The sequence below is a fragment of the Rhinopithecus roxellana genome, chromosome 5 (assembly GCF_007565055.1).
Source record: "Rhinopithecus roxellana isolate Shanxi Qingling chromosome 5, ASM756505v1, whole genome shotgun sequence".
Classification (NCBI taxonomy): Eukaryota; Metazoa; Chordata; class Mammalia; order Primates; family Cercopithecidae; genus Rhinopithecus; species Rhinopithecus roxellana.
Genome location: NC_044553.1, coordinates 75227509 through 75248636, shown reverse-complemented (window position 1 = coordinate 75248636; position 21128 = coordinate 75227509). Strand labels below are relative to the sequence as shown.

Below are 21128 nucleotides of genomic sequence, written 5' to 3'. Positions count from 1 at the left end.
AGGGTACAGTGTATATTGCTTGGGTGATGGGTGAACCAAAATCTCACAAATCACCACTAAAGAACTTACTCATGCAACCAAATACCACCTGTACCCCAATAAGTTATGGTAAAAAAATTAATGGTGATAAATGCTGTGATAATATAAGCATCATAAGCCTTTGGGAAACAGGAGAAACACCCACGTGCTGGGGTTAGGGGGAATCTTTAAGGAAGGACATTTGTTTTAAGACTTACAAGATGAATATGAACAAGGAAGTGTAAGGAGGCACTAGGGAAGGGTCGGAAAGGGACCATTTTATAGACAAAGGCCTAGAAGCCAGAGATCGTGGTCTATTTCATGAAGGTCTAGAGGGAGTTGGAGATAGGGGGAAGGTAGAAATGAGGCCAGAGATGTAGACAGAGGCCAGATCATAAAGTGCCTTGTAAAGCAGTTTTAGAGTTTGGAATTAGTCCTAATGGCAGTAGGGAAGATGGAATGTGAAGGAAAACTGGCAAAGTAGCCTGTGCGGAGAGAGGCATAATTGAAGACTGCCTAAGACATGCAAGATACAAAACTTGCGTTAAACAACTCAGGGAGAAAGCTAGCTAGTCTGGAAAAGATATTTGAGGTTCAGCTTATGTTTCATTGTGCCCTCTCAGCTGAGAATCCTCTATTAGGTATAGCAGTGGAGATTGTTAAAACTATACCCCACCCTGCCCTCAGTCTCCTAAGATAAGCCAAACAACATTTGCAAAACCTTTTCAAATATATTAAGAGTTTTGGGGAAGCCAAGGCTGGAGGATCGCTTGAGCCCAGGAGTTAGAGACCAGCTTGGGCAACATGGTGAGACCCTGTCTCTACAAAAAATTAAAAATTAGCCGGATATGTTGGCACGTACCAGTAGTCCCAGCTAATAGGCTGAACTAGAAGGATCGCTTGGGCCTGGGAGGTCAAGGCTTCAGTGAACCGTGATTGTGTCAGTGCACTCAAGCCTAGGTGACAAAGCAAGGCCCTATCTCCAAAAAAAAAAAACAGTGTATATGTGTATATACACCCATATACAAAGAATTTGATCATGCATAATACACACAGAAGAGCTTTAAGTCACAGAGAAAGGTGAGGAAAGGTGATGGGAGGGTGATTGTATCTTCCATTGCAGTGCCTTCTTATCCAGCACCTTCTGATTCACACCCATTGGCATACCCTAAAGATGACTTGTCTAATTGCTAGCATGTGTAAATCAAACGGGGACTTCAAATGTAAGTACTTTCATGTGTTCCCCTGTTCCATTTTTCATGGGAGTAGAGTGACCAAGATCAGGACAGACCTGACAATTTTCTCTTTGATTCATGAGGCAAAATAGAACCTGGCCCATGCCATAGCCGACCTCATTGCCAATAAGTCCAAAAAGATACCGTGAAAGACAAGAAAGCACTTCAAAGTCTCAAGTCCAAATTTAGGAATAGCAGAGGAGCATTGCTATGATTCTTATTCAGACATCTAATAAAGAAGCTTTTTTTTTTTTTTTCCTTACTGATGCTTTGGAATTTCAACTGAAAGGGACAATTGGGAAGTATAATGTACTTTTGTTTACCATATCTCTTAGGAAGCTGGAACAGAAAAGAGTGTTTTCCCCCTGCCGGAACCACAGGATTTCTTTCTGGCCTCCCAAGTCAAGTTTGAAGACCTCATAAAAGATTTGAGAAAACTGAAGAGGCAACTAGAAGGTAACAGGAACTGTTCTGCTATTATGATAATAGCTAAGACTACTTTTTAAAAATGTTTGAAGAGGATTATTTAGGTCTGGCTCATAGAGTGGGATTGGTGCATAGTTCAGTGATGGTACACCACAGCTTTCACAGAACTTTCTGACTCTACACAGTGTGTAGAGGCACTGTATTTTCAAATTCTTCTCTTTCATTAGTGTTGATCATTTGTTTCTTATATCCATATCTTGTTATATCTACATTTTCTAACATTTAGTAGTTATAACATTATTAATGATAATAGCAGTAACCGTTTACTGGATGCTTACTTTTGTCTCATATAACAATCTTAATAAGCTGGAACTACACCAGCCCCATTTTACAGATGAGAGAAATGAGGCTTAGAGAAGTTATGTTCACACAGCCAGTAAGAGACAGATTTACTGCACTCTGATCAAGTCTAATCAAGTCTATACAATTAAAACACACATTTTCTAGTTTCTCGTTTCTAGAACTCACACATTAGCTAGTTTACTCTGCTGCTTTAAGTATATATATCACACACGTTATACACATACACACATACATGTTTCTGTATGTTTGGTTTATATATGAGTCTAATAATGATGGTAAGACCCACAGTAAACATTCCATTTTAGTTTAATTTGCATTTTTAATTATTCAAAAGAAAATGCTGAAAGCCCCTTTTTGGCTTTTTTAAAGGGTGAAAATATGTCTCACTTGGGCAGGAATTTTCCTTTGGCATTTCTAGAGTCTTGTGTTTTCACTGTGGAGACATCTCCTTGTCCAAGGATATAAATACTTGCCTTGGAGCTTGTATAACTCCAATTGAAGAGCTCTGCGGAGGATTTAGGGAGCGTGTTAATGTGGAAATGGAGCCCAGAGTGCCAGAAGCAGAGCTTGAGGAAATGAAGGGCTTCAACCAGGAATATTTTAACACCAAGACATAAAGTAAACATTTTAAAAATGTTTATTGTGAAAGAGTACTCAGAACCAAAGTCTGAGGCCGAGAACAGCTTGGAAATGGAAGTAAAGTGGGAACGATGTACTCCTGGTGGCAAAGAGAGCCATTTATTTTTACTTTGGGCATAAAACTTACATAGAAAGGATAATGGTTACAAGTGAATATTTTTATCTTGTATATTATTTTTAAAGGAACATGTGGGGGTTTTTTTTCTCCCATTGATGTGGTTGAATGAATTCAACCAAATGGATGCTTCCTTTAGAAATGTGATATGTGAACTTGTCATTATTTTCTCTCTCCTGAAGAACTGGCAGTTGTATCCTTGTTGAAGTTGAGGAGCATGATTACTATTGTAATAAAGCGTAGTAAGCTACTACCTAGCATTTTTGTCTGTCCTTCTCCAGTGGTAGAATTAGGGCCCAGGCTAGTCCTCAGTGTGGCAGCAAGAGTTAGCAATGGCAGAGGAGCTTGTTTGCTCTGTGGCCGTTTCTAAATGCCCATTCCCTCTTGTCTCTTGGCCCCTTGTAAAACCCTTGGCCTGACCTCTCCTGTAGTCTTTGAGCCGAAACTTGATCCCTGTTTGATCTTTTCCCTTCTCCTTCCAGGGGCTGCCTCCCTTTGACGTCCCTGTACGTTTGATGATAAATAGCAAGAGGATAAGAGGAGTGAATTGGGAGGCGAGTGGAGAGGCGAGGGTTCCCCCATAGTGCCTCACTTTGGTATACCTCCTTATGTCTAGGGAGGCTCTGAATTGTCATTCCGGAACCCTCAGTACTCAACTGACACTGTCCTCAGCCAATTTTAAGAAAATACAAGAGCTTTTGAAGCGGGTAGAGCGGCCTTAGGAAAGAAAACTGAACGTTGTCTGTTACTTTTCTTCTTTGTATCGGGCTTCACCAAAACACATGAAGTACCGCAAGGGCAAATGAGGAAGTGACTCCCCCCCCCCCACACACACACGGAATATTTAAACAAAAATGCCCTGCTAATCTTTAGAGATGCCAGTGTTTTCAACACATGAAAGCTACCCAGTAAATATTTAAAGAAAATACACACCGTAGGTTCTCTAATGAATTTCTTGTTCTTCTAAATACCATCTGGCAAGATGGCCAGAATCGTGGCGGTCCGTTTCATCTTACGTTTCCATTCAGGTTTCACCTCCTTTTCCATAAGGCCTTGGTGTGAGCTGAGATTGAATGTTTAATTGAAGAGGACATAATTTTCACACATACAGCAAAGATTTGATGAGGCTTTGAGGTTTATTGTAGCCATTAAAGTGTCGTAGCTGCTGGCAAAATCCCAGAAAATCTCTAAAGCTAAACCAGATGTGATTAGCGAATTTCAAGAAGTATCAGGCCCTAGTTCTCCAGGCAGGCAGAGCCTTTTAGAAAAAAAAAAGAAAAAAAGTATTAACACACCTTAACCTAATGTGAATTAACCCATGGGTATCGGTCATACTAGTGTCACTGATTTAAGTAGAAGTTGTCATTAAGCATCTTTCAGAGAGGCAAGAACTTTGAATAGCATTTTTAGAGCATGGAATTGATCATAGCATCAACTATAAGTTATTGTGTGATTATTATCTTTCAGGTGCTTTATCTCTATCACCCCTTTTAATTCCACAGTGACTTTGTGAGGCAGATATTATTTTTGACTTCTCACAAGATAAGAAAGCTGAAGTTTGTGGTGCTCAAGTAATTTGCCAATGTTTCAGAGGTAATGATCTAGCCAAGTTTTGAAATAGACATGACTCTAAGGCATGTGTTGAGTACATATCCCGCCTCTGACCCAGAAGTCACTGTATCTGATGATCAGACAGTTTGGCATTCAAAATGTGAAGCCTCACGAAGAAAAAAATTAGAGTGACTGAACACATGTACACAAGCATGCAGACGTGTGCACACGCTCACAAAACCACATATGTAGACTGTCAGATCAGATAGAGTCACAGGAAGGAACGTGCTTTGGGTTGGAATTGGAAGGCGGAAGAAGTCCAGGTAGATGGATTGTCAAATAGACATACAAACAGGCACATTACATAGGACTAAGATCAAGCTTTGGGTTCAGATGTGTACATTTTACTGGTTCAGTGAAAGTAACACCTTGTCAAGTAGCATAATCATAGAAAGTATTCCCTTTCTCACCTGTAAAACTGGACAGTTATAGGACCTGCATCATAGGAAATAATGTCTGCACAGTTTCTTAGTGAGGGCAGCTTCAATAAAGCTGATTAAGGGCATGTACCTTTTACTGGGAAGTGCAGCCAGTGTTGCTGAGAGGCCAGCTGGCTGTGTTTGTGGAGTATCTAATTCACAGAGCACTCGTGCTTGCTTCTCTACATTGTCAAGAGAGAACCAAGTTCTTGGGAACATGTTCCATATTGTTTATTGCTATGCATCCCTTAACAAGACAGTAATTTCAATGTCCCTGATACTGTGAAGTTGTAAGAAATAATTGGGAAAACACAAACAATGGCAATAGTTACTTTCATTCTTCCTCTTTGTTCTTGCTTGCTGGCTGGAACTCTCAGGGTATTCTTACCCACCCATATGTGGTAGGCAGAATAATGCCCCCCAAAGATGTCCAACCCTAATCCCTAGAATCTGTGAATATGTTGCCTTACATGGCAAAAAGGGACTTTGCTGATGTTGACATGGGGAGATTATCCTGGACCGTCCAAGTGCGCCTAATCTAATCACATGAATCTTTAAAGTCAATCTCTAAACACTGAAGACTTTCCCTGGCTGTGATCAGAGGGAGACATAACGACATAAGAATGATCAGAGAGATGTAATGTCGCTGGCTTTGAAGATGGAGGAAGTGGGCCATGAGCCAAGGAATGTGGGAAGCCTCTGGAAGTGGAAAAGGCAAGGAACAGATTCTCCCTAGAGCCTCTAGGATGGGAGTACAGCCCTGTCAACACCTTGAGTTTAGCCTGTGAGTCCCATGTCAGACTTCTAACATATAGAACTATAAGGTGATATATTTGTGTTGTTTTAAGTCTCTTAAGTTTGTGCTAATTTATTATAGTAGCAATCAGAAACTAATATACCAAGGAGTGGATTCTTCTTTCTAATAATTGCACCAGTTAATACCAGAGACACACACACACACACACACACACACATACACACACACAAACACACACACATACACATGCGCGCATGCACAGCATTGCTGAAACTGTAGATGTAGGATTCCTCAAATAGTAGCACTCAAAAATATTACATGAAATGTGAACTGCAACTGTTGCTCTCTGAAAGAGTCTGTGATCAAATAAACCTGGACGTGCTCTGTACGAAAATCCTATCCTAGGGATTCAAAGTACATGAGCTTATTGAAGCCCCTGGGAAGTTCTGTAGTTAAAAAAAAAGTTTAATGCTGTTTAAAACAGCATTTCCTAACTTAAAGCATGAAACATTGGCTTGCTTTCTTTTCCCTTTCATTGTATACTTAGTAATATTTTACAGAACATAAGTTGTGTGAAAGGTGCTTTAAGAAGAAAGGATGTTAATTGTACTAGCAACACAGTTGTTGGTAAAATGATCGTTACTGGGTCCTGCCTGCAGGAGTCAGGATCCCCAGTAACATAGGGAAGGGCAGGGCTGACTTAGCAGAAACAAGGCCACATGTCATTTACCTACCACTTGATCTCATTCTTTTTGGTTTTTTGATTTTTTAGTTTTTGAGATAGGTTCTTGCTCTATTGCCCAGGCTTGAGTGTAACAGCACAATCATGGCTCACTGAAACCTCAATATTCTGAGCTCCAGCGGTCCTCCTACCTCAGCCTCCTGAGTAGCTGGGACTACAGATGTATGCCACCACACCCAGCCAATTCTGTAAATTAAATTTTTTGTAGACACAGGGTCTCACTGTGTTGCCTAGGCTAGTCTCAAGCGATCCTCCTGCCTTGGCCTCCCATAGTGCCAGGATTATGGGCATGAGCCACCACTAGGCCTGATCTTACCCTTAATCGGTTTTGTTTTCATGTTGATTTGGGGTTATGTGTGATGTCCTTCTCTCTTCCTATTACTGCAGTTGATCAAGAGTTGACTATGAGTAGGAAGGAGGAATGCTAAGAACTGGTGTTGCTAATTTAATAGATATTCAAGTTTCTTAAGTTATTGTGGGAGGGAAAAGGGTTCCTCCTGCTTTTCAGCCAGCTTTTGATGCAAGTTTGCCTCGTCACCATCCTCTTTGATTCTGGCTTCTTACAGCCATGCTGGCTGTTGTTCCGTCAGGAATCAATGTATCTGTCCACTCTGACGAAAGTCTGGTCTTTGCCTGAGTCCGTCAGTACTATTGGGACCCAAAGAGAATTTAAGAAAGTGTTTCCTGTTGATATTATCTTAGGAAGCAAGATGGTTCTTCCTTACTCTTAGGGTTGTCAAATTTATTAAAATTCAGGAGGCCCAATACTTTTCTTTCAGGGTTTTTTTTTTAATATAAGTGTATCTCAAATATTGCACGGTACACACTTTCACTAAAAAATTTTTTCTTTTTTTTTTTTTTTTTTTTTTTGAGACGGAGTCTTGCTCTGTCGTCCAGGCTGGAGTGCAGTGGCCGGATCTCAGCTCACTGCAAGCTCCGCCTCCTGGGTTCACGCCATTCTCCTGCCTCAGCTTCCCGAGTAGCTGGGACTACAGGCGCCGCCACCTCGCCCGGCTAGTTTTTTGTAGTTTTTAGTAGAGACGGGGTTTCACCGTGTTAACCAGGATGGTCTCGATCTCCTGACCTCGTGATCCGCCCGTCTCGGCCTCCCAAAGTGCTGGGATTACAGGCTTGAGCCACCGCGCCCGGCCAAAAATTTTTTCTTATCTCAAATTCAAATTTAACTTGGTGTACTATTTTTTTATCTGGCATGTCTGTAGAGAATCTAAAAGCAATTACAAAGTCAACTAGAAGTCGGTTCATTTTTTATTATCACCATGCACTGGCAATCCTAAACAATGCCAGCAATAAAATTCTCCTCCCTGCCAGTGTAGACAGTGGACAAAGGGTCTATAAATATGGTGAAGGGTGTGGCGTGTGTCCATTTCCACCATCACCGATGGCAACACTTACCATTGAATTCGCACTTAATACCAGCAGGTTTGCTTACATCATTTCTGTTTCTTAAAACTCCTTCGAAGTAAGTGTTATTACCTGCATTGGTACAGTAAGGAAGTGGAAGTTACTTTGCTGCTATTGGCAAGGCTGAAATTTGAAACAGGTTTATCTCTGCCGTACTTTGTTCTTTTACAGTTTGCAGGCTCACCCTGAAAGCACCAACAATGTGATCCAGAATGATTAAGTTTGAAGAATAAGCCCCACTTAGTTCTGTGGCTCATCTTCTAAAGGGACGACGGATAAAAATTGGATTGAATTCAGGCTTTCTCTTGTTTCTACCTACAACCACTCAACTCATCTGCCTATTGTAGTCTCTCGCCTTCCACCTCCTGCCTGTCAATATTTTTCAGTTTCTCTGACTCCCTCTCTGTCTCTCTGACATTGACCTAGCCTCTGTTTTATTCCTTCATGACCCAAAAGAAAGCATACTAGTCTGATGTGGCTAGCTGAACTCATAGCAGAGGACTAAAGGGCCACCCCTAGGCAACCTACAAGGTTTTGTTATCTCTTCCATGTGTGGAAGTTACACGTATTGGGCTCCTGATGTGGATGAGAAGATAAGGGAATTTTCCAACACTTGTCAAGTCACATAACAGGGTGAACTGTGCTTCCTGTGCTCAGGACCAGCCCTGACCCTGCAGAACAAATGACCTCTGCCACCTGGTGTCATCAAGGGGCTTTCCCTCCATGAGAGTTTAAGTGCTTCTTGTAAGAGGAAAAAAGACAAAAATTAGATCTTGTCATAAGAGTGAAAATTTTCTTTAATTACTAATTAAAACATGTCCCATAAACAATAATATGGCTCTAATAAGGGGGAAAAGTCACTTTGGAAACCTTTTGGAGGACTTTGGCAGAAATATCGTTGATTGAACACTCATCTAGGACTGAAGACTCATGTAGAATTTCAGTTCCTTTTGAAAATTTCTAGAACGATAGTAGAATTCTTTAAAAAGAATCAGTTTAGAAGCATAGAGAGAACCATAAAATTTTTGAAACTCAAAAACAGATGGATACATGATAAATGAATTAATCAAACAAGAAAGCTGAATTCTAATCCAGGAGTGATAGGAGGTGAGAAGCAATCCAACTTTTACTGTAAGACTTATACGTACCATAAGTTTGTGCATATTTATACAAATATGCAAAAAGTCATATATATGTACATAAATAGTCATTTAAGAAAATTTCTAAAAATGTTGGATGTGAGTTCCTAATTTTAAAAGGCCTAAAAATGTTTTAATGTTTTAATAGTGTAAATCTGTTTTACTCCCCCGTCTTTGATTAATATACAAAAAATATGCAAAAACAAAAAACCCACAGTGAAATGAAGCTTTGTGAATGGCAGTTAAGTTTCAGTGGCAGAGGCTGGTGTGTTGAAAGTAACACTGAACTAGGATTTAGGATACATAAGTTTAAAGTGAATTCTGCTGCTTACTAACCATGTGATATTTGACTAATATGGGGAAGTAAAACAGATTTATACTATTACTAGAATATTTAAGAATACTTAGGACAAAAAGGAAAGATCACCCTGTTCTAGAAGTAGGTGGGATATAGGGATAGATCACACACACAGAGTCAGGAAACAGACTGACTTCAGACTTTTTAATAGCATTACTAAAAGCTACAAATGCATCAGGATTCTGAAGAAAAATTATTCCCAGTCCAGAACCTTATATCCACCAAAGTATTAGTCAAATATAAGGACAGATTTAAAACATTTTGAGACATGCAATTTCTCAAAAAACTTATTTCCCATAGAGTTATCTTCAGGATGCTACTAGAGAAAGTGCTTTCCCATTAAAGAGGAAGACATAGGTCACAGGAAATAGAAATTCCAATGGAGAAGGAAGGTGAATGGAGCCTCCAGCATGGAGAAAAAGCCCAGGATGACAGCCAGACACTGAAAGAAAACATTTCAGATTTGATTAGGTCAAAGGAATATTGGAGAAGATTCTCAAGGAATATGCAATTAATGCATCTAATATATCTGAATGTTTGGACAAGAGATTTTATACAACTAGTAACAAGTGTGAGGTTCATTTAACGCTAAGTTCATAGAAAACAAACTAAATCAGAAAAAAAAATTCTGAGAGCAAGTGTGAGAGAAAGGGGAAATGTGCGGAAAATGTGGAATGATCAGAGTTTACATGTCTCAGCTGGGACTGCGAGTTGTTTTTGCAGAGTCACAATAATGTCAACACCAAACGCTAGTCTAACCAAGTCATGGTACCATGTGCTGTATTGGGGTGATGGAAGTGAAGAGTTCAGAGTGTAGGAAAGAACTACATCATTTATAGTTGATAAAGAGAAAAATAAAAAAGAAACAATAGAAGCTTATTAGAGACATACTACTAAGCACCAAATAATCAGGTAAAATTGGTAATAAAGGTAGCCTCTGAGGAGGAGGAATGGAGGAAATTGGTGGGGTGGAGATGGGGAACTGCTGTTCGTGAAGTGCGTAGCATGCACTGATTCTTTAAACTGCGTGCACGTATAACTTTGACAAATGCATAAAAACAAACAAAAAACCCACAATGAAACAAAAGTTTCAATGACAGCCTGGCGTGTTGAAAATAGTACTGAACTGAGATTTAGCAGATGTAAGTTTAAAGTTAATTCTGCCACTTACCACGTGATAAACCATGCACTTTGACACATCACTTAACCTCTGTGACTCTCAACTGAATAAAAAAAAAATGGAGCTGATCATACTTCTGGACTCTCTGCCCAACACAAAGGGATATTGAAAGGGTCAGACGAGGCGATGCCTGAGGAAGTACGTCAGAAGGTGTGAGGTCGTACTTAAATTCCCTGAGTGGCCTTGTAGTCTGCACTTTACTCAATGGATGCTGGTGTGTTCTAGAAGGGAGAGCCAGGGTATTGATCATTAGGACAAGTCTGGCTAATTTATCACCTTTTGGGAAGCTCCAGAAGACATGACTTGAATGATTATTGACCATGTCTAATCTATTAGCTCTTTCCTCCTTCACAGCCCATTTGTCCACAGCAGTAGTTTACTAAGTCTGAGCTCTGGTACAAGACTGGATACATTAGCCAGAGTCCTGACCATGTTGCCATGGTGTTAAAAATATTTAGTTTTGCAAGCAAAGTTTCAGAAATAATAAAAAAAAACTGATATGATTTATTTTTGTAAAATGATTTCAACAAAACAGACCAAAGGAACTGGGATAAGTATTTCAGAAAAGCAGTGGGTGTAAAATGTTGATCAGCATGGTGACTTTTGATGCAAAGCATTCAATTAAGTGAGCATGGTGACTAAAGGTCACACATTTCCCAAATGAAATGCCTTCAAAGACAAGTTGTACAGAAAGGAGAGAGGAAACTGAAACTTGATTCATCCGTTTAATTAATGGAAGAAGTTTGTGTTTTCCTTTGAAGCTGTGATTGTGACATTTCTAGGTGGGAAGGATGAGTTATGTTGTCCTGGTTTCCTCCTTTCAGTTTGCACCCTCTATTTCTACCCTCTATTTATAAAAACATGTGGTTAATAGAATGTGTTTTGTTGAGTTTTTTTTATTTGACAAGAAACATAAAATATTGAAATAAAAGCTACAATCTTCTATAGAAAAGTCTGGGTCAGAAATCCTGAATTCAAATCCTTGCTTCACAAGCCTTGTAACCCTTGGCAAATCATTTCATCCCTGACATCTTAGTATCCTCGTATAAAAATGAGTGTAAGGCTACCTGCTCCAATGATTGTTTGAGAGGATTTACTGGGATCCTACAAAGGAAATCCCTTTTCATAACATATGCCAAATGTGTCATACTTCTCCTTGATTCCTTTTGTGCCCTCATATCTGACGGCTAGTCCTGTTGACTCTACCTTCAAAAAGTATCTGGAATCAATTCATTGCTCTCCATCTCCATACATACCACATTTGTAATCCAAGCTACCACCTTCTCACCTGGCCCATGTCAAGAAGGTTTGCCTGCTTCCACTCTTGCCCTTCCTTTAATCCAGTCTCCACCTGCCGCATAGGTTACAACACTCTGTTATTTCAGATTGATTCCTCTTGGAATCAAATCTAATCTCACACTCATGCCCTACAAACTGTACATGATTTAACCACTTCTGCCTTTCCAGTCTTCTCTCACACCACCCACCCCTCCTGCCCACTAAACTCCAGCCTCACAGGCCTTCTTTGTGTTCCAACGCGATGTACTTGTTCCTGTTCTAGGATCATTGCAGTAGTGGTTCCCTCTCCTAGAAAGCCCTTCTGCCAGACAGTGCCATGCCCTGAGCCTTCCTTGCCCACCCAATCTTCAGGAGGCACTTTGAATAGGCGCTATTACAGCCTTATTTTTTCATATTACTTTCACGTATTCATATTTCATATTATTTTCTATTTATTTGTAAATTTTCTCTCTTCCTCCACCAGCTTCATGAAGGCAGATATGTGACCTTTTTTATGTTTATATTTACTGTGCTGGTCAGCACCTGCCACATATTTGTTGTCAATTAATATTTGCTAAATGGGTAAATGAATAGATGAGCAAATGAACAATGGAAGAAATGACTCAACTTCAGATAATCGCTGACTCTGCTATTTGAGAGAAATTAGATCCCTTCCTTGTGGCCAAAGATATCAAATAAGCATCCGTGAGTAGAATCTTTTAGGGAGACAGATTTTAAAGCTGTCTGAAGAGAAAACTGATGGCCTTGAACAGTAATGGGTTCTGCACCCACTGCTTGCTGGAAGATTGTGTTATGTGGGTGGGTAGAGGAGGTACCATTAGAAAAGTAGTTTGCTAAATGATTTTGAAGATATATTCCAACTCCTGAATTTCTGAGATGATTATTATTACTGTGCTATTTCAGTGCATTCTACAATTATCCTTATTCAGGAAAGGTTACTGTATTGAATTCCTCCCTAGACTGACTTAGTTAATTAGAACAACTGAAAAATCCTAGGAATTCTGACCATTTACGAGATTTTTTTTTTTTTAAAGTGAACTGTAAAATTATATCAGTCTTGCATCTTAGGTATTCTCTTTGTAAATGACTCTGAAAGATCTCTTGAATTAATTCATGCCTCAAAAATCCTTGTGTTGATACCATCTATCCTTTTTTTTTTTTTTTTTTTTTTTTTTCCTGAGACAGAATATCACTCTGCCGCCCAGGCTGGAGTGCAGTGGTGCGATCTTGGCTCACTGCAACCTCCGCCTCCCAGGTTCAAGTAAGTCTCCTGCTTCAGCCTCCCGAGTAGCTGGGACTACAGGCACCCACTGGCACACCCAGCTAATTTTTTGTATTTTTAGTAGAGACTGATTTTCATCATGTTGGCCAAGCTGTTCTCAAACTCCTGACCTCAGGTGATCCACCCGCCTTGGCCTCCCAAAGTGCTGGGATTACAAGCGTGAGCCACCACGTCCAGCCGATACTGGCTGTCTTTATAGACCAGAACGCTTATCCAGTGTGGTAGGTTAATGGAAAAAAATTGGCCAAAATTGGAAATCATGGAAAATGATACTAGTATCCCTTAGCGTTTTAACTTACCACAAATTAAATATTGTATCCTTTGTCTGTCTTCTGATGCAGGGATGAGGCCTTTTCTTGAATTAGGAATCTGTTGAATGCAGTCCTGTAGGTCTTCCCTACATACTCCATAATGAGATCATCTGTAATTTCCCTACTGTTATTTTTAAAGTTCAGTAGAGACTCTTGCAAATACCACCATAGAATCTTTCTAGATACTTATAATTGTTCTGAATCTTTTAAAACTGTGTTTCCCACATTTCTTAAACAATACACTTTAATTTTTATTTTGGAATAACTTTTAAATTACAGAAAAGTTGCAAAGAGTAAAGAGTTGTCACGTAGCCCTTGTCAGTTAGTTTCCCCGTTGTTGGCATCTCACGTTGCTGTGATACATTTGTTAAAACTGAGAAACTGGCAATGATACATTTAGATTGACTGAATGCTAGCTTTATATGGATTTCACTGGTTTTTCCATTTTTGTCCCCTCTCTGTTCCAGGACCTAATCCTGACTACCACGTTGCATTTAGTTGCCGTGTTGCCCCAGTTTCCACTGGCCTTCTATACCTATATTTAACAGCAATATTTTAGCTTCTTTCATTAAAACTTACAGAAATAGTACCTTCTGACAGTCACATATGTAGTTTACCATCAAGTTATTAAATTACATAATTTCAATAAAAGGAACAAGGGGAATAAACAGGTTTAGAAACAACACAACTGCTTTTGATCAGGATTCTACTCGGTAGTGGGAAGATTGAATCAAGCAGGAGGAATGGAAAATCACATTAATTTGGCAAGTTCATTAACGATGTGTCTTTGATGTTTCCTGGGTTTTTTTGATGTTTTAAAGGTACCCTTGTAATGATAATGGTGATACTTTACCTGCCTATGGTGCTTCGTTCTCCCAAATGAGTAGTGCAGGCGTATGCAGCTTGGAAAACAGAGTCTCCGTGATAGGAAGCGGCATGGCCAGGATCACCCAGCCAGGCAAAGAACTCAGGTCCTTGACCGCCACACCAGCACCCAAGCTACCATACCATAAACTTACTATAAAATGTCAAAACATTTTCTTCACAGAAATAGATGAGTGGGTAGTTTTGTGAATATCAAAATAGTTTTTCTGCCTAAGTAAGTTGTGTATCTTGGACTCTGTGGAAGATTCACAATCCACAAATGGATTCTTCTCATGTCAGTCAACCAAATGAGTGAAGTTAGAGGGAGACCTCCTTAGGCCCTGCAAAGAGGACTGCAGTTTTCGCCAATATCTTTACCTCTCCCAGATTCTTTCGCAGATAGCTCAGCCTCAGCGTGGCTCCTAGGTGGATAGGGGTCATGAACTATGACTCTACCTTTTAATACCCCTGGAAAGATCACAGACCTATCAGGAAATTGACAGCCCTGGTTCCGGTCTCTGCCATGCCACTTACTAACCCAACCTCCTGATAGGCATTTTCCCCATTTAAAATGACAGGATCCCAGTGGTGGCACTTGGTGATTTTTTTTTAACTTCTATTTACTTAATTCCTTATAGTTACAAAGCATTCTCATAGGTGTCCCATAGTTTTTTCTAGAACTTTCCTGTAGATGGTGAAAGTAGGAGGTGGCGTAGCATAAGGGCAGGGGATCTGTAACCCCTGGATTCAGATCCTGACTCAGCCACTTACTGTCTGTGTGACTTTACTAATTCTCACTGAAAAGCGGGGACGATAGCAGGAAAACTTTCATAGGGTTCTTGGAAGGCGTAAAATGAGATAACACACACAAAGCAGGGTGAGGTCTAAGACACCCTTGGCCATTTAAGAGCCATTTGCTTTTGATTATAAAGTTTGAGAATTTGGTATTGTTTTCAAGGAATTACTGAGTGAGAGATAAATGCAATATATCCAAGTCAGCATGAAGGACCAGGACCCGCTGGACCAGAAACTTTTCCTCTGCCATAGTAAACAGAAAGGGGAAATGCCCAAGGAACATCTATAATGGCTCATATACTAACAGTGCTAAGTTGGTTGTGTTTTTGAACCTTTTCTGGACCATTTGGATGGTCTTTAAAAATGTCATCAAATCTCCGGGTATCAAAGAAAAAAAGTGCAGAATACGAGACAGATTTTGTTTGACCTTTTCAATCAGTTAATTTGTTCAGCAAATATTTATTCTTAGCACTGAGTTCACTGCTAATTTTAAATAAACTCGCTGAAATATCAAGTCCTTTATAAACACATTTTAAGGGTAAGTTTTATCCCCATTTTCTAGGGGAGAGATGTATTCCTACTTCTGATTTCTTTTCTGCTCCGGAACAGGAATCTGACTGTACCTGAGAACAGTGATAACACTTGTCAGTCTGATAGAGGGTACACAGAGGGAAAGTATACAGTTTTCCCTCCAGCTCTTCTGAAGATTCATAAAAACATTTGCAAAGCCCTTCCTGACTGATCCTGAAGAGAATCAACAAATATTTGCTACCTTGGTTTCAAGGCATTATATACCTTGGAATTACAAATAACTAATTTTTTTTTTCAATCCATGACGTACCTTTTCCTAACTCCACCAAATCCCAAAATTGAGTGTTTTCAGCTGGGCTTGAGTTTTTAAACTGATGTGTACATTTAATGTACAATTTTTCTTCTTTAAAGCTAATATAGGCCAGGTATGGTGGCTCACACCTATAATCCAGGCACTTTGGGAGGCTGAGGCAAGCAGATCATGAGGTCAGGAGTTCAAGACCAGCCTGGCCAACATAGCGAAACCCTGTCTCTACTAAAAATACAAAAAATTAGTTGGGCATGGTGGCGGGCACCTGTAGTCCCAGCTACTGGGGAAGCTAAGGCAGGAGAATCACTTGAACCCAGGAGGCAGAGGTTGCAGTGAGCCGACATTGCGCCACTGCACTCCAGCCCAGTGACTGACAGTGCGAGACTCTGTACCAAAAAGAAAAAAAAAAGAACTAATATAAAATTGTGAATCATAACAAATAGCATACTCATTAATGGAGTAAAAATAAAAAGGCAGCTAATCTAGGAATAATTAAATGATGGAGCGGTTTGCTGAGTCGTATTACATACACCTGACTCATCCCAAAGACAGAGACAAATTCCTGGGGCTCCCCAGGCCAGCAGGAGATAGCTTGCATGGGGCCTCCCGTGACTTTAAGTTTTATCACTTAGTCTTATTAACATCAGGGCTGAAGATGTTAGAGAGTTTAATAGGCATTTCAGAATCGGTGACACCTAGACTCTCAGTGGATACTATTTATTTATCATTTCAGCCGTCTTGTTCTCAACATCAGCCCTGTCCAGAACTCCCCCTCTCCTCTAGCAGTCCCTCATGTTTCCTAAGATGCTTACACACACTCACATTGTGTATAACCGTGTAATAGCCTCCTGTTAAAGGCTTCAGCAGCTCATCTTCTCTAGCCTGACAGGTCCTAGGATGCAGACTACCAGGGGCTGCTGGACCAGAAACTCTCCCTGCGCCATAACTCAAGAGAGAGGTAGGATCAATGACAGGTTTACAGGAGAGCACAGTTTTAAATAGCTGAGATCAGTGTCTGGAGGCTTCCCGTTAATACCACTAACGGCGTCCAGCAAGCGAGACTCTTGGCCACTTTGTTACCCACTCTAAACTATTTCTGATCTTCAACTTTATTTTCAAACACATCCCAAGAAATCCCTACTCCCCCAAAATTGACAATGCAGCCTTCTTTATATGAAAGCTTGTTTATAGGCCACAATTCTCCCGACAGATTTACAAGTGTCTGTGGAGTTTTAAAAGACGATTGCTTAACAGGCATTAAGTGAGACACATAGGACTGTGTAAATATTTTAGCTGGAATAGGGGATTTTTTTAAATGTCTGAGCCAAATATTGCATTAAATCTGAAGACAGTGGCAAACTGATTAGCAGTGGCTGCCAGCTCCATGCTTTGCCAGTGATTCTGGAGCCAAGACTAGATACCAGAATTCATCCACCAGATTAGGTTGTGTGTTTTAAAAATAACTTTCCATCCTTTTTTTTTCCCCCTCTCTCCTCCTTATGCCTTTCTGTCATTTCTCCTTTATTCCCTGATGGTTCATTTAGATGTAAACACTTTCCAGAGTAGAAAATTACAGTTCATGTGACTAACCAGCGAGGGCTGAAATGGGAACATGGGCTCAGAGGTCAGAGAAACCATGGAAGGCTTGCAGCTGTCCTGGTGGAGCAATGTGGGGACAGGTTGCTTTTTGCTAATAGGCTTGTGTATCTTAATCACTGGCCTCTTTGTAGCCAGCTGTTGCACTGCTGGAAGGGGAATCGTCGTAAGACCAGCATTGCTATAATACCTCTTCCTCTGACTGATTTCCTTGATTCATGAAGAGGCTCAGGCCTGTGGCCTTTAAGATTTGTATGTGAGAGAGAATCCTCATTTAATTCTAGCAAAAATTGCCACAAAATATGCATTTTGACGTCAGAGGGCATATTTACTATTTAAGCATTCCTATAGGAGTACTATTTTCCTGATTAGAGTAGTGGATAAGATGTGTTTGCCATAATTTTGGGAGGAGTGAGGCATCGTACCTAACAACTTTGCTCTGCCTTTGCTGATTTTTATGATTGTCTTGCACTGATGATACCTGTATGCTTCTCGAAGTACTATTCAATCGGAGTGCCCTAAAATGTAGGCTCCATATGTTCTTCACAGATTACTTGAATTGTAATCCTGTGTCCAAATGATTACTTGATATTGTTGATTGGAAAGTCTGAGCATTTAAAATTATGTGTGCTCGGCCAGGCGCGGTGGCTCAAGCCTGTAATCCCAGCACTTTGGGAGGCCGAGACGGGCGGATCACGAGGTCAGGAGATCGAGACCATCCTGGCTAACACGGTGAAACCCCGTCTCTACTAAAAAATACAAAAAAGTAGCCGGGCGAGGTGGCGGGCACCTGTAGTCCCAGCTACTCAGGAGGCTGAGGCAGGAGAATGGCGTGAACCCAGGAGGCGGAGCTTGCAGTGAGCTGAGATCCGGCCACTGCACTCCAGCCTGGGCGACAGAGCGAGATTCCGTCTCAAAAAAAAAAAAAAAAAAAAAAAATTATGTGTGCTTATAATTATATAAATGTATGTTACAAAACTCTGAGTATTTGATGTAAGTTTGCTGTACACTTCCCCCAAGTTCAGACAGATTTGCTCGTGCTGACAGTACCATAATTTACATTCTAATTAAATGTGACACATTAGGGCCTTTCAAAAAAAGAAAGCTACTTTCATGCACAGGCCTCAAACCTAGTTTTATGCTGTGATTAATCCCCAATTTCTGTATCAGCTCTGATACATCACCAGTTATGGTCTTGTGTTTGAGTAAATCACTTCAGTGGATAGATGGTCCTCTTACTGTTTTCCATTCCAGAAGTGTGCACCTCAAATGCAATGACCATAACTCCTATATGACAGTGACAGGCACCGTTCTAGCTTACGTGGAGCCAGCCACCTCTGCAAAGTGGTCCTGTTTCCAAAAATCTTTCCCCTTCCTCTCTCCCATTGTGGTATAACCCATTTTGTACCAAAAACAGTTTGACCACTAATATCGATAATTCTAAAAAGGTTTTTCCTTTTTACCTAGAATTTCATTTCTTGTATCTTTCCTAAAGAAATGACCCTCAACCTAGAATAAGTTTGTATGGACACAGGTGTGACTGAAGCCTGACTCCCCATGGGAATGAGGTAGCAAGGATTTCACTATCCAGCTACAGGAGAATTAAGTGCGCTGTGGCATGCCTTCCTGATGGAGTTTTATATGGCTGTTGAACATGCTGGTGGCGTTTGTGAAATAACAGGAGAGTGTGTGCATGATACATTAATAGAAAGAATCAAAGTACAAAAAAATCTTTATCAAATACAAGTAAGGCAACTCCCATAAAATGATGGAGGGGCAAGGACCGTGATGCCGAGGCCCAGACCCTGGAAGAGAAAGTGTGCAGGTCTTAGATGGTGACTGTGTTTTGGTTGTGGTACCATGACTGATACGTTTTTTCTGCTGTTTTAAAAATGTTTTTCAAATGTCTTCGTGTATATATGTTACCTTCCTAATACTTTTTAGAAGTTAGTCACTGCTCTCCTCCCGAAGATGAGTTCCCTTCCCCTTCAGAGGCCTGGTACCTCCATGCCTGGGCTGCCCACCTAGGACCCCTGCCACACAGTCCACCTAGATGTCAGAGCCTTGCAGTATGTGCCTTTTTCTTCCATGTTAACACAACTTTCCTACCTATTGTTTTTGAAATTCCCTATCTCCTAAACCAATCTTAGAAATAAATGTCTACTAAAGCATTAAATTATTCTTGACAATGTTTTCTTTTTCAATGAATACATGTGCATTTCTAATGAAATTTCTGGAGTTACCATCTAGTTCCAGGGAAGGCTTCTCATGGTGGCGATTTTTGTGGGGACCAATGAAAGGGATGTTTTTGAATAAATGATTGAATCGCTTAACACTCTATAAATCAAATCATGTCCAAGTCCATCTATATTTAGGCCTCGTCATGGGTAGGTGATTAATGAATACTTTTCATGCTAATGTCTCACAGACCAAGGCTGCGTCCGCAACCACATAATCATCACAGTGGAAATTCTGACTCAGCTGTGACGTTTGGTAGGAGGGACCATTGAATGGTGCTTTAGACAATTCCGTGCAAAGGCTGTAGTCAGTGGCCCAGCTTTGCACGTCTTTCCAAAAGTCCTCAAGCACACTGGCATGTCCTCACTTGGCCCTGTCACTTCTGCTTAAATTTTTTCATGGAGAAGACTCACTCCCAATCATGGGACATTAAGGTGAATTTGCCCCCGGGCAGCCTCCCTCAGTGGAGTGAATCAGAATCATGGGATTCCCCTGCACTCAAGTTTCCTGGTGGGTTTATTTTTACAGAACATTCCTCTGGAGAAAGAGGCACCCACTCTGTAAAGGGCTAGACCTCTTCTGCACGTGATCAAAGTAGCCCTGGAGAGTATCTTCTTGTATGGAATGATTTTTGTGACATGAGGGCTTTGGGAATTTCTTGAAAAATTGAAGAATCTTTCTAAGGAGTCCTACTACCATGAAAGGAAACTACCAAAAACATCCCAGGCGGATAAGAACTAAATCCGTGTTAAAGTCAGCAAGAAAACAACACTTCCGTGGCCTCGTTTGATCTCTAGCACTTGACCAGGAAAACCAGAGCTATCTTTTTGGCCGAATTCCAGTGACTTCCCCATTTTGGCGTTCTTTCTGTAGCTTAACTTCTTAAACAAGTGGCTACAGAATCTTTCTCCATTTTGCCCCACGCCTCTCCAAGCTGGCTATTTCCCTGCACCCCCAGCTCCCCTGGAACTGCTTTTGAGATTACAAGTGACCTCTGTGTCACTAGAATCAGTGTAACTTCTCTGTCTTCATCTCACTTGATCTTTCTGCACAGAGCTGACTGCTCTTTCTTTCCTGCAATACTGTTTTCCTCTCAGGTCATGTAACTCCAGACCTTCACTTTCCTACTGAGCAGCTCATTCTCCATTCATTGCTGGCCTCTCCTCCACTGTGCACATGCCCCAGGGATTGTCCTGCAACCCTTTCTCTTCCTTGGCTATGTTCTCCCCATGGCAATTCATCTTTTGCTATCACTTTAAATACCAGTTTTATACCAATGACTTCCTGGCGTGTGTTTCTACTCCAGCCGTGAGTCCAAAACTGCAGACTTTTATATATACTTGAGTATCTAATTACCATTTCAAACTTAATGTGCTCTAAATAACACCTTTGATTTTCCACCTCGAGCTTGCTCATGACTCCCTCCCTTACTCTGATTACATCTCTAGTCAAATATCTTCACAGTGAGACTTCTCCTA

The 21128-nt window shown here is 40.6% G+C and overlaps 1 protein-coding gene across 2 annotated transcripts in view; it reads left to right on the top strand.

Annotated features, from left to right (window-relative positions):
* The window catches only part of FMN1 (formin 1), a 419587-nt gene that overhangs the window by 303269 nt on the left and 95190 nt on the right, over window positions 1-21128 (top strand). For both annotated transcript variants that reach the window (XM_030931576.1, XM_030931577.1), the window contains one exon: window positions 1589-1709. In XM_030931576.1, coding sequence (XP_030787436.1) covers window positions 1589-1709 — 121 coding nt within the window. The remainder of the gene's footprint in view (window positions 1-1588; window positions 1710-21128) is intronic.